The sequence below is a fragment of the Neophocaena asiaeorientalis genome, unplaced genomic scaffold (genome assembly GCF_003031525.2).
Source record: "Neophocaena asiaeorientalis asiaeorientalis breed wild unplaced genomic scaffold, Neophocaena_asiaeorientalis_V1.1 scaffold70, whole genome shotgun sequence".
In the NCBI taxonomy this organism is placed as follows: Eukaryota; Metazoa; Chordata; class Mammalia; order Artiodactyla; family Phocoenidae; genus Neophocaena; species Neophocaena asiaeorientalis.
Window position 1 is genome coordinate 11,374,367 of NW_020175410.1, and position 13,163 is coordinate 11,387,529.

Here is a 13,163-nt window from a genome sequence, read left to right on the forward strand (position 1 = left end):
CTAGGAGCATATTTTCAAATTTATTGACTAATCTCCCTGCATTATGTTTATCACAGCTTTTCTATCACATTCTTTGCAATATAAATTACTGTGAAAATTTCTTCTAAATAAAAACCAATTAATGGGTTAAGACCTATATTGTTTTCACTTTCATATATACATATTTTTTTCTAAATGATTATGTTAGTAGTTATTGAAACTATGGGCTACTATTACACAAAATCTCTCGAAGGCCTCCTGAAGAATTTCCTTCAGTAGTAAACTTGTAGAAAGCTGAAGAAGTGAAATACTAATCAGGTAGGAAAAGGTTTAAAAAAAGTAAAATAAAGAGAGAAGGGTGTTCTCTTGTCCCATAATATAAAAGGAATGCAGTATTAATTATTAGTTATGAAAAGACAGGCCTTTGTTTTTGTTGCTTTCTTTTTTTTGAAAAGAGCCATTTTTACATGGCACAAATTGAGGTGTTAGTGAAGTCAGACAAAACAGAAGCTAAACAACAACAAAATTAACGGTACCTTTTTCTTGTAGTATTTTCTTGGTGGTGGCTTGATGGTGGCAAGGAGATTCTTCCATATCATGATCAGATTTTGAAGGAGAGGAGAATGACGTGTCTCCCCCAGTAGAGGAGGAAGGCTCCCTTTCTGGGTGCAGGGGTCCCTCTTGAAATTCAGCTATGTGGTCAGACGAGAAGGGCACACTGCCAGCCACTGGAGTGAGGGATGAAGCACCAGAATCTGATTCTGGAGAAGTTCTCAAACCCTTGGGCAGAAGTGATTTGGTAATGTGCATGTGGTTATAGAAACTGTTTGAAGGCTGTTGGTATAAGAGATTATAAAGGAGGTTATGCCACTGAGCATCAGTCCCATGTGATACTTACTTTGAAATCAGATGGACCTTTTTTTAGTAAATCCCTATGAAAACCCATTTTTGTTGGTTTACAGATAAGACTACATAGTTCACAACAATTCACCATATTACCTTTGTAGCTACCACAGATACCTAAGACATATAGAAACAATGACTTGTACACTCATTATTTACCATCAGATAAAACCAACAGCTGAATATCAAAAGCACCATCATGAAATATGACAATATGGACAATGCTCTTGGTTATTAGTTCATCAAATGAGTACAGAAAGAATTTGAATTACAACGATATATCGAGGTGAATAAGAATTTAGGAGACAAAGAAGTGAACTATTCCAGCTGTTTCCAACTAGAATAAAGAATATGGCTGCAGGAAAATCATTATCTTCAATAAGCTGTAGGAACAAGGATACAGCCCAAACTCACAAGTCAGAAAGCAGTCAGGGGCACTCACCTTTCGCTCCAGACTGTCCTCGCCATCTGTTGAACTGACACTATCATAGAGTCTTGTCCTAGAGGGCCTCTGGCGTCTGTTCTTCACGGAAAGCTGGGCCCGGGTTTTCAGTGCTTTTGAATCCAGGCGTTCTGTCTCTGGGACTGCTTCATTAAAGTCTAAGAAAAGAATATTGCAAAATAATCTGTGAAAACTTTAGAGAGGACTGACAGAGACCACAGACACTGATAACAAAATCTCAAGGTTATCAGTAATACCAGGCAGGAAACAGGTGACAACCATGGCGGCCTGTCTGGTAACAGAGGTAACAAAGAAATCAGTGAGATTTAGGAGAAATGTACAAAGCCTAAGGGAATAAACGAACACTAAAGATGACCAAGTCGTCAACAAAAATCTAACATCCAAAGACCATTAAAACCTTTCTACAACATAACTATTAAAAGCACACACTTGTATTTATTTATTTACAAGAATGCATGCTGGAGTGTTGGATGAACAAATATACAAGAAGGTGTATCAAAGTTGGGAGATCTTAGAAATCAAGAAAAAAAACTAAAAAAGTCAGGTGCCAGGTCAAGAGCAGATAACAAAAGGTGACCATCGGCATAAATTTTCTACAGCAAAAGTTACCAAGACTGTAACTGTAAGGACTGTACCATTTTGGTCTTAATATATTTTTTTCCACCCAAAACAGAGTTTCTGAAAATTTAGCTTGTGCTTCTTTGAACTCTCTAGAAAGACCAGCAAAGAACTTACCTCAACAGCAAATTTAAGATAGCTGGGGAAATAAAACAAGGTCGGGCTATCCAAGCAAAACAAAGACAAAAAACAGGTAAACCACCACAAGTACTTAATTTATTAGTATTATGGATGAAGTATAATAAACTGACCATTGATAGATGGATGGATAAAGAAGATGTGGTGTGTGCGTGTGCGTGTACACAACAGACTATTACTCAGCCATAAAAAAAGAATGAAATCTTGCCATTTGTAACAACATGGATGGACCTAGAGGGTATTATGCCAAGTGAAGTAAGTCAGACAGAGAAACACAAATACTGTATGATTTCACTTATGTGTGGAATCTAAAAAGGAAAACAAATGAACAAACATAACAAAACAGAAACAGAGTCTTAGATACAAAGAACAAACAGGTGGTGGCCAGAGAGGAAGGGATATGGAAATGAGTGAAATAGGTGAGGGAGATTAAGCAGTACAAGCTTCCAGTTACAAAATAAATGAATCATGGGCATGAAATGGACAGAGTGGGGAATATAGTCAACAATAGCATAATATCTTTGTATAGTAACAGATGGTAAACAGACTTACTGTGGTGATCACTTTGTAATGTATAAAAATATCGAATTGCTATGTTGTGCAACAGGAACTAACATAGTGTTGTAAGTCAATTATACTTCAAAAAAACCCCCCAACCAACCAAACAAACAAACTCACAGAAAAAAGAGATCAGATTTGTGGTTACCAGAGGTGGGGGTGGGAGAAGGGGGACTTAGATGAAGGTAGTTAAAGGTACAAACTTCAGCTATAAGATAAATAAGTACTAGGGATGTAATGTACAACATGATAGATATAATTAACACTGCTGTATGTTATATATGACAGTTAAGACAGTAAATCCTAAGAGTTCTCATCACAAGGAAAAAATATTTTTTTCTCTTTTTTTTTTACTTTGTATCTATGTGAGATGATGGACATTGACTAAACTTATTGTGATAATCATTTCATGATTTATGTAAGTCAAATTATTATGCTGGGGCTTCCCTGGTGGCGCAGTGGTTGAGGGTCCGCCTGCCGATGCAGGGGACACGGGTTCGTGCCCCGGTCCGGGAAGATCCCACATGCCGCGGAGCAGCAGGGCCCGTGAGCCATGGCCACTGAGCCTGCGCGTCCGGAGCCTGTGCTCCGCAGCGAGAGAGGCCATAACAGTGAGAGGCCCGCTTACCGCAAAAAAAAAAAAAAAATTATTATGCTGTATGCCTTAAACGTATACAGTGCTGTGTCAATTATATCTCAATAAAACTGTAAGATAAATAAAGTAAAAGAGCTGAAAAGTTAAAAGAAATACCATCCCCCAATTTCCTTTTATTAACTTTTAAGTTTATATTCCAAGTTATGTGTATGCGTCTTTGTCTCATTTTGTTTTTCTTGGATATCTTCTCTCCCCACCAGAAACTACACTGATTTTTCAAAGGGAAGTGTTTAAGTCTTTAAATAAAAAGACTCAAAGAAAAAAAGAGTGAAGTGGAACACACACAAAATGACCTGGTAAAGGCTAGAGGGAGAAACCACTTTAGTCTGCCTCTCCCCACCCTTAATGTTGCTGCCCAGAGTCTAAGTCAGGACTCAAAAGTTGCAATTCTGAAAGGGAAGAGGGTAGGTTACCCACGAACACTGGCTGAATAGGCACTGGCTGAGGGAAAGTGTTCCACTAGTTGAATTTATTTGGAATGCTACTGCTCCTTACATTTGCATATGTAGCCACTCCTTAGAAATAATGAAGTTTGGTCATTAACTCTATTTTACCTTTTCAGAGCGGCAGTCATTAAATGAAGTCATAATGTTCAAGAAATTAATGATCAAGTGCTTCTTGGATTTAAATTATTAAGAATAAAGCAAATAACTGAGCTGTAGAAAATATTAATATGTACTGATATTAATAGAGTAAAACAATTTCTCACAGTAGCATTACCCCCAGGAAATTCTTTTCACAGTATTAAATATTATGAAGTATTATGTTCTAAATATATTATATTATAAAAGCAAAACAAGGAAGCACCTCAGGTTGTACCTTTCTTATCTATGGAACTTAGCACTTGGTGTATGGTTCTAACAAATAAAATTAAATATATTTTTCCCTGAGAGATACATCCACTGAATAAAAATATGTACAGGCTTGCCTTTTCATTTCATTTGCCTTTCCTTTCTTGAAAGAAAAGTGGATATTCAGAAAAGTCAGACCATTCAAGTATATTTAAAGACAGCTAAATATTTTCTATCAGTAGTCCCTTTATTTTTTACATGTCAATGAAGAAAAAATAATCTCCTTGATCACTTTAATTTCCTCTTTTCAATAAAATCTGAACCTGTAGCTGCCCATTAGGAGTTGTGATAATTGGGAGAGAATCAACTTCACCAGCTCTTGTTTACATATAAAAGGTGGAAATACCACATGGAGGAATGCAATAATATAATTAGATATACTGCCATATACACACATCTTACAACGTATCTATCTCATATTTAGACTGTACATTTTATAACACCAAGCACTGTCACATACATCATCTCATTTGTTCCTCACAACAGCCCCAAGAGACAGAGCAGCCAAGTATATTTTTTCCTCTCCTGAAGCTCAGAGAACTTGACTGCCTTGTCCTCATCCACATATCTAGTTTATGAGCTGCCGTGACTACGTATTCTAGTTTTCTGACTCCTAGGCCACTAGTCTGTACACACCAATTTAGCTAGTGTTCAACAAGTTATTAGAATAAGATTTTAATGCAGTTAGAGTTCAGTGTGTTCAGCTGTCAATCCACAATTGATGTGACTAATCTAGAAAATTTACTTCTCCACCATGTAACTATGAAATGTTATTAATCTTCCACATTCGTGGAAGAGCATAAAAAAGGAAGACGTTGAAAACTATAGAAAAACTATTTCTCGGATGATTTCTTCTTTGGTTTAGTAACAACTCTGGTTACCTGGTGACAAAAAGAACCAAGTAGGAAGCTCATTCTACTTCTGTAAACATAGTTCCTTTTGCAATAGAGACCTAACTCTGGAGGACCTAGCATAGTATATAACATCCAGGATTGCAGTAGCTACCTCATCACTAGGTGCTGAACAAATAGAGTGAGGGAACGTGAGAACTGCTTATCAGCAGGGTTGAGAGCAGAGAGAATTATTCTGGGGCTTCTGCCCCATTACTGTTCAGTAATTTGCCTGGTCCTGGTGTTGGACAGCCCCCAAATGGCAATCTTGTATGCTTGCTTTATCATCAGCTAGCACTGACTGGACTCCACCTCAGTACACCTGCATTTTAAGTCTAGCTTCAATATTGCTTCACATTGGATCCTTTAAAAGAAGTTAATGGATTCGATCACAATTTTAGCAGCTGTTATGAAAAATGTTCTGTGAAATTAGGATGTTATAGATCATATCACACAGAGACCAGTTCTCTACAGTAATGCTCTGAGTCATTCAGTTTTTTCACTAGATTGACGTTATTTTTGACGTAAATGGAATGCTGCTCACAGATCAGACATAGGCTGCGAGGGAAGTAGGGGAATGGTGCAGCATAACAATGGGGTCTGCTCCGCATTCTTATGTTCATTATTCTCCTCAAAAACAGTCCCACACACCTTATACCATCACACTGCCTGGCTTGTGCTATTATCAACCGAAATGCCGAGCGTAACGAGGCACTCGGTGGCATCTTTAAACTTGAACAGTATCTGCATATCGTTCAGTCACTGCAAGTTCACAAAAGATGGACCCATGGGGCTTTGGGTTGATACACACCGCATTCAGAGGTAGGCTAATGCACCTCAGAGAGGCGGTGTACAATAGTTGCCGTGAGAGGAGACCTGGAGTTAGTCTTCCTTGAACAGAATCCAAAACGGTGGCTCTGTCACTAAATTGGGCAATTTCTCTAATCTCTCTTTCCCTCAGAATCCTCAGCTGCTAAAATGGGCATGATAATAACAACATAATAATAACTGCATTGTCATGAAGACTAAATGCATTGATATACAAATGCTTGAAAGAGTACATTATAAGCACTCAACAAATGCATTTACTGACATAAAAAAATTAGCAAGATATTCTTAAGTGACTAAAGCAAGGTGCAGAACAACGTGTATATTCATTTTAAATATTTAAAAAATCCCAACAACATAAAATACATTTTTCCAACAGTAAATATATGCATATAATTGCATAGCAAGCGAGCTGAAAAGGTATACTTCATACTGATAATGGTGGTTACCTCCAAAGAAGATATTAGATTTGGAGATGTTGGTCAACAGGTACTTTAGTCTTATTTGTAATGTTAAATTTGTGTTTTGTTTTTTTTTTGCATTAGGTATTAAAAAAAGTCTATATATTACTTATGTAGTTAAAATTAATAAAAACGAAAAAACACATATTCAGTAAATTTACTTTTACAGACATCTTAATTCCATTCCAATCTGATAGTTCTCGTGTTCTAGGACTCAGGATTATCAGATGTTGGTATCAGCTCAGGATACTCTGTCAAAATCCCTGTGACTGTCAGCCTGCCCTGTGTGAGATGGCTGTTCTTTCATCACATCTATGGAGACTGTTTGCCTGCCTTGCTATTTCACTGCCAGGTGATTGGGACTAAATAAGGGCCCTATAGTTTAGCTTCCTTCCAGTTACTACTTTGTTTCAGTATTGTATGGGGAGGATGTACTGAATCAGACACGGTAATTTGAGACCAAGTTATACAACTTCAGCTCATCTTATGATAGCACTTTGGTTAGGAACCCATCCATGGGTAACTCTCACTCTGAACTCTATTAATAGTCGAATTCTTTATAACCACCCAAAACCTGATAAATTTTGTATCCCAAGTAGTATTTATGAAATTTTAGGAGGCTGATTTGATTTCTTACCATTTTAGAACCAGCAGAAGATTCTTGCTGTTTCTTAATTTTTTAATTAGGTCTGAGTTTATTGCTGTGTGAACTATATATTTCATTTGCTAATCTTTGAAAAACATTGAGGAATTCTTTTTTTACCTATTTATGAATAAATGCAATCTCAAAACTATCTGTATGGTTTTGAAACATAATTTGGTAATTTGTTTTAACGTAGTGCTTCTCCAGTGCAGTCTGATATTTAACTTAGCCTTCTTCAGCTTACGGTCAACCTACACTCCTATTCTCAAAGGGGAGAGAGGTCCAAATTTTGCTGTCTATATCTCTTAAGACTATATTTTCAGGGATCATTTCTACAGTTCATATCTCAGGAATGACTCTTTAGTAATGCCACTAGGCTAGACTACCCACGGAAGAAGTGACTACAAGTCAGAAAAAAACTATATAAAAAACGAAATTCCATCATATATCATTTGAAATACTTGTAAGAGTTGCTTGATTCTGAGAACATAAAGGAATACAGAATTGAGATTTAGACAACAGGGCATTTAAATATCTTCGGACTCCTTCATTGTAAGCTGTCTTTAGACTCTGATAGAAAAGATCTGCATTACCCAAAATTTGAAGAAACGTAAAATCAAATCAAATGGGCAAACCGGCTGGGAATTGCAGACTTCTGTGAGTAGGACTATGAAGTCATGTCAGAGCTTGGGTCTAGGCAGGTGGTTTATGTGCATATCCTTTTCTTAACACTATAGTGTTTTTGCCATGACAACAATAAACAAGCTTCTGTATTCTCACTCAGGGTTGCTTATAGGAATCTAATCAGTTTTCCTGTCAATAATCTCTGGATATTAGTAATTCCAAGCATGCTAGTTAGGCAAGTCCCCAAATTATATACTGTGACATAACATCTTCCTTGATTAGTATGGGAAGAACTAAGATTTTACGTCTTTGGTAGAAAATAACCTAAGTTACCTGAGGTGATAATTGTTGGCTTCCAAAACTGTGCAAAAGATACTTGCACAGTATCTTTTGAGAGGAAGATTGAGTTGCATAATACAGCATTAGAAGATTTAAGAAAACTTTAAAGATCACAATACTTGTAAGTTTAATAGAACAGATGTATAAGAGCTTCTTAAGTACTTGCAAAGACTGTCAGTTGCTAACAATAGTACTTAAAAAGGAAATCAAATATAAAAAATTTATAAATGCAACTTTAAATATTTGTACATGTTCAATTAGCTAAGTCTGTAAATAGGAAGTAAATATTATTCAAAGATCACTTAGCAGTGATTTGCAAATCAAGTTTTAAAATGTAAAGAACTAGGTTTTTGATAATATAACTTGAATAAATCAAATATTAAAACCAAAATAAAAATAAGAATGACTTTTTGGTGCCCCAAACCCTTCTGTTTCATCAGAAAACTCACAAGCAACAGAGTTTTCAGTTTCAAATACGTTCTAATTTTTCCTAACTTTCCTCATAAGTGGAATTTCCTATAGGTCTCAGAAATAATCAGGGCACAGCATTGAAGTAGAACATTACTTCATGTCCACCTAAGAGAATTCAGTTATAACCTGATGTCTGTGCCCCACATTAACAGAAAAAAACCTTAAGGATCTCAGTACTATAACTACTGGAACAATATGGTTGGCAGACTGTTCAGAACCATGCATACAAGAGAATTTTCTGGTCCTAATTCCAGAAATAGCTGTTCATCGTTCGAGTTTTAATTCTATAGATGCTGTGACCCCATGATTGATTGTGTTTCCCTCTTGGCTGGTAGACATCTTAAGTGAAATCTTAAATAATCTACAGGAACCCACTGCACATACTTCATATACAAACCACCCCGTGCAGCATCTTCTCCTTCCTACTTTTATATCCCTCCACCCTGATTTCCCAGCTAATTCGTTTAGTCAGCTTACCTTAGCATAATCATATGCTGTCTTCCAATCTATAAAATTAGGATTCCACGGTGAACCAGAGCATATTTATAAAATATAAGAAACACTTCAAAACACAGCTATCTTGTGACATTTCCTTGAAAAGGAGCTACATTCCACATTTGGGTTAAAATTGTCTTGACTTCCAGAAGATCATAATCTACCTTTACAGTTCAATTGGCTTTTGAATAAAATTTTATTTTAATTGAATTTTATTCAAAAGCCAAAATACTCAAAAGCCAAAATAAAATATGAAGTAGCTTACTTTTCCTAAAATGAACAGAAAATTACTTAGCTTCTGAAAAAATAACTTGCTTTCCATCAAAACAACTTTAGATCTCTTCTAGCACTAATACATATTCTCAGTATGACTGAAGGGTCTGGTGACTTCTGTGAACTTATGAAGATGCAGTGAGAAACATGAACCAAGGAGAGTTGCCGTTTTGCCACTAAATACCTCCTTTTGAATGCCTCATTGATTTGTCAACAAAAGTCTTAACGGCTTACACATAGACAGATGCAAAACTTGCACAAAACTAGACAGGCAATTTAGGTGCTTTGCTTTTTGAGTAAGAGAACAGATTTTGGCTTTAATGATATGCCAGAAAACAATCAATAAGTATCGATTTCTCATTTATTTGGCTTGTTCATTAAAATTTTCCACAGTGATTTACTGGGAATGTTCAACCTTTAATTAGTGCAATTCAATAGTATTTCATGGTCAAAATTACTTATTGGGGATCAAGAGTTACTGAAGGGACTTCCCTGGTGGTGCAGTGGTTAAGAATCTGCCTGCCAATGCAGGGGACATGGGTTTGAGCCCTGGTCCGGGAAGATCCCACATGTCGCGGAGCAACTAAGTCCGTGCACCACAACTACTGAGCCTGCGCTCTAGAGCCCACGCACCGCTACTGAGTCCACGCGCTGCAACTACTAAAGCCCACACACCTAGAGGCTGTACTCTGCAACAAGAGAAGCCACCGCAGTGAGAAGCCCGCGCACTGCAACAAAGAGTAGCCCCCGCTCGCCGCAACAGTGAAAACCCAACGCAGCCAAAAATAAACAAATAAATATTTTTTAAAATTACTGAAAATAATCTGTTCAGGAAAAATAAAAATTGTGAAAGTTTACCAAAAAATTATATCTATAGGCATGATAAAGAAAGCTTGAATCTAGTCAAGAATTCTCCCCTGCCCCAATTCAGAACTAAACAACATGACAGCATGGAATAATTACTTCGCTGCTCTGTATCTCATTCTCTTGTATAAGACACTCCTGATGATGTAGTGTAAGCATTCACTTTCCTTTTAATAACTTTCCATTTCATGAATTCTGACTTTAATCATGCCTTTAACTTTCTTTTAAAATTCTGGGTTCCAGTGCTAAAAGTGAATGTTTAATGTACTCTCAGACTCTATCAGGAAATAAATCAGATGCGGTGGTATGAGTCTGGCCTGGCCTCATATCTACAGGTAGCAGAAAAGAGCCACTAACATTGAGGGCTCAGGGAAATACAAAGATAACACATAGTTACAGCCTCAGCAGAAAATAATTTCTTGGAGGAGTCCAAAGACCTCATGAACTTCCTTATCAATGTAAATGTCTGGCTGGTGCTGGCTTTTTTTCTTACAAATCTTAAACTAATATTTTAAGCCTAAAAATCTTTTGTGGTTTTTCTCATTCTCATCTTTTAATTATGCTACTTAATTTTTTTATTTTAAAATATTTTATTTATGCAAAAAAGTATACCATATATGTAAGTCATATAGAAATAGAAGGGGGAAAAAAAGACACCCATGTACCTACTATCAAGCCTAAGAAACAAAATTAGTACTTTTGAAGCCCTCTCTATGTCCCGTTCCTAGTTGTAACCCCTGTTTTTTTTCTCCTAGTTGTTCCACAAAAGTATCTCTAAAGAATATACTGATTAATTTTGCTTGCTTTTAAACTTTATACACATGGTAATGAACTGTACATAATATTCTTCAAATCATTTTTTTTGTTTGCTCAACATTACGTTGAAAGGTTTGACTAGAATTAATTAACTTTTTACTGTAGCTATTATGAATGAGTTGCTGTGCATTTCTGAACATGTCTCCTGGTACACAACAAGAATTTCTGGAGAGCATATATATACACAGGAGTGAACTTATTGGGCCATAGAATTTGTACATCTTCCATTTTACTAGATAATATCAAATTGTTTTAACAAAATAGTTGTATGAGTTTTCTCTTTTTCCCCTATATGCTGGCTATCACATATTACTGTGAAACTTTATCTTTGCCAATCATTTTATTTTTATTAATGAGGTTGAATGTTTATTTATGTTCACCAATCTTTGGGTTTCCTCTTCTGTGAACAGATTGCTTATGTGTTTTGTCCATTTTTCTATTATGTTAGTTGTATTTTCTTATGATTGGGGTAAGTTTTAAGTATATTCTGGATAACGATAACAATCTTTTTTCTTAGTTACATGGGCTGTAAATATCTTCTCTCAATTTTTGGCTTCTCTTTCTATGTTTTTATAGTATCTTTTCACGATCAGATTTTCTTAATATTACTGTGGTCAAATTTATCAAACTTTTCTTATGATTTGGATTTTTTTGTGTTAAATAAGAGATCACATAAGCATTCTCCTACATTTTCTTCTATAAGTTATAAATGTTGCCTTTCATATTTGAGACTACAATCCATTTTAAATCTATTTCATGAAGGAATTCTATTTCATGAGATCCAATTTCATTTTTTTCCATTTGAATCGTCAATTTTCCCAGACATTTGTTAGTCCATGCTTGCCCCACTAATCTGCAATGTCAGTTTTGTATCATTCTCAAACTAACATGAATGGATCAGTCTGTTTCTGGACTCTATTCTGTTGCACTGGTCTACTTGTCAATTGCTGAGATTATACTACACTGTCTTAATACTATTGCTTTACAATGAATCTCAGCATCTGAAAGAACAAGTTCCCTCACCTTGGTTTTCTTCAGGAGTATCTTGACTACTCTGGGTCAAGTTGTTCTTCCACCTACATTTTAGAAACAACTTGTCATGTTCCAAAAAAAAAAAAAAAAAAAAAAAAAAAAAAAAAAAAAAAAAAAAAAAAACCCTGTTCAAATTCTGATGGAAACTGTATGGAATACATAGATTAATTTGGCATAATATCATTTTTACAATATTGAGGCTTCCTATCTCTTTTGATTTATATGGGTCTTCTTGAATGTCTTTTCATGGGTCTTGAGCTTCTTTTGTTAAATTCATACTAGCTACCTTATATTTTTTGTTGCTATCATAAATGGTAGCTTGTAAAAAATTACGTTTTTGGGGACTTCTCTGGTGGTGCAGTGGTTAAGAATCCGCCTGCCAATGCAGGGCATACGGGTTCGAGCCCTGGTCCAGGAAGATCCCACATGCCAGGGAGCAACTAAGCCCGTGCGCAAAAACTACTGAGCCTGCGCTCTAGAGCCCGCAAACCACAAGTACTGAAGCCCGCGCGCCTAGAGCTTGTGCTCCGCAGCAAGAGAAGCCACTGCAATGAGAAGCCCAAGCACCGCAATGAAGAGTAGCCTCCGCTCACCGCAACTAGAGGAAAGCCCGCACGTAGCAACGAAGACCCAACACAGCCAAAAATAAATAAATAAATTTATATTTTAAAAAGTTACGTTTTTTGTTTGTCAGAGTTGACTGATGTCTTATGATTCTAAGAGCCATCCACCCTGCTAAATTCTTAATTCTAATGACCTGTAGGCTCGAGTTTTTTTATGTATTCAATTTTATTATCTGTGAATAATGATCGTTTTGCCTCTTTTCACTCCTTATATTTTTTTTATCTCTTTTGCTTGTCTACTACTTGCTAGGACCTCTAGGATAACATTGAATAGATGTGGTAATAAACATTTAGTGGGGGACTTCCCTGGTGGCACAGTGGTTAAGAATCCGCCTGCCAATGCAGGGGACACAGGTTCGAGCCCTGGTACGGGAACATCCCACATGACACGCAGCAACTAGGCCCGTGACCCACAACTACTGAGCCTGCACTCTAGAGCCCGTGAGCCACAACTACTGAGCCCACGTGCCACAACTACTGAAGCCTGCGCACCTAGAGCCCGTGCTCCACAACAAGAGGAGCCACCACAATGAGAAGCCCGTGCACCACAACAAAGAGTAGCCCCCGCTCACCGCAACTAGAGGAAGCCCACGTGCAGCAACAAAGACCCAATGCAGCCAAGAATAAATAAATAAATTT

General features: G+C 36.7%; 1 protein-coding gene across 2 annotated transcripts in view; it reads right to left on the reverse strand.

Annotated features, from left to right (window-relative positions):
* The window catches only part of PPP1R9A (protein phosphatase 1 regulatory subunit 9A), a 306,866-nt gene that overhangs the window by 37,677 nt on the left and 256,026 nt on the right, over positions 1-13,163 (reverse strand). Inside the window, exons 12-13 of one of the 2 annotated variants that reach the window (XM_024767115.1) lie at positions 1,325-1,482; positions 516-813 (exon numbers count right to left, since the gene is read on the reverse strand). In XM_024767115.1, the coding sequence (XP_024622883.1) occupies positions 516-813; positions 1,325-1,482 (456 nt within the window). The remainder of the gene's footprint in view (positions 1-515; positions 814-1,324; positions 1,483-13,163) is intronic. The other variant, XM_024767116.1, reaches the window with a different exon arrangement.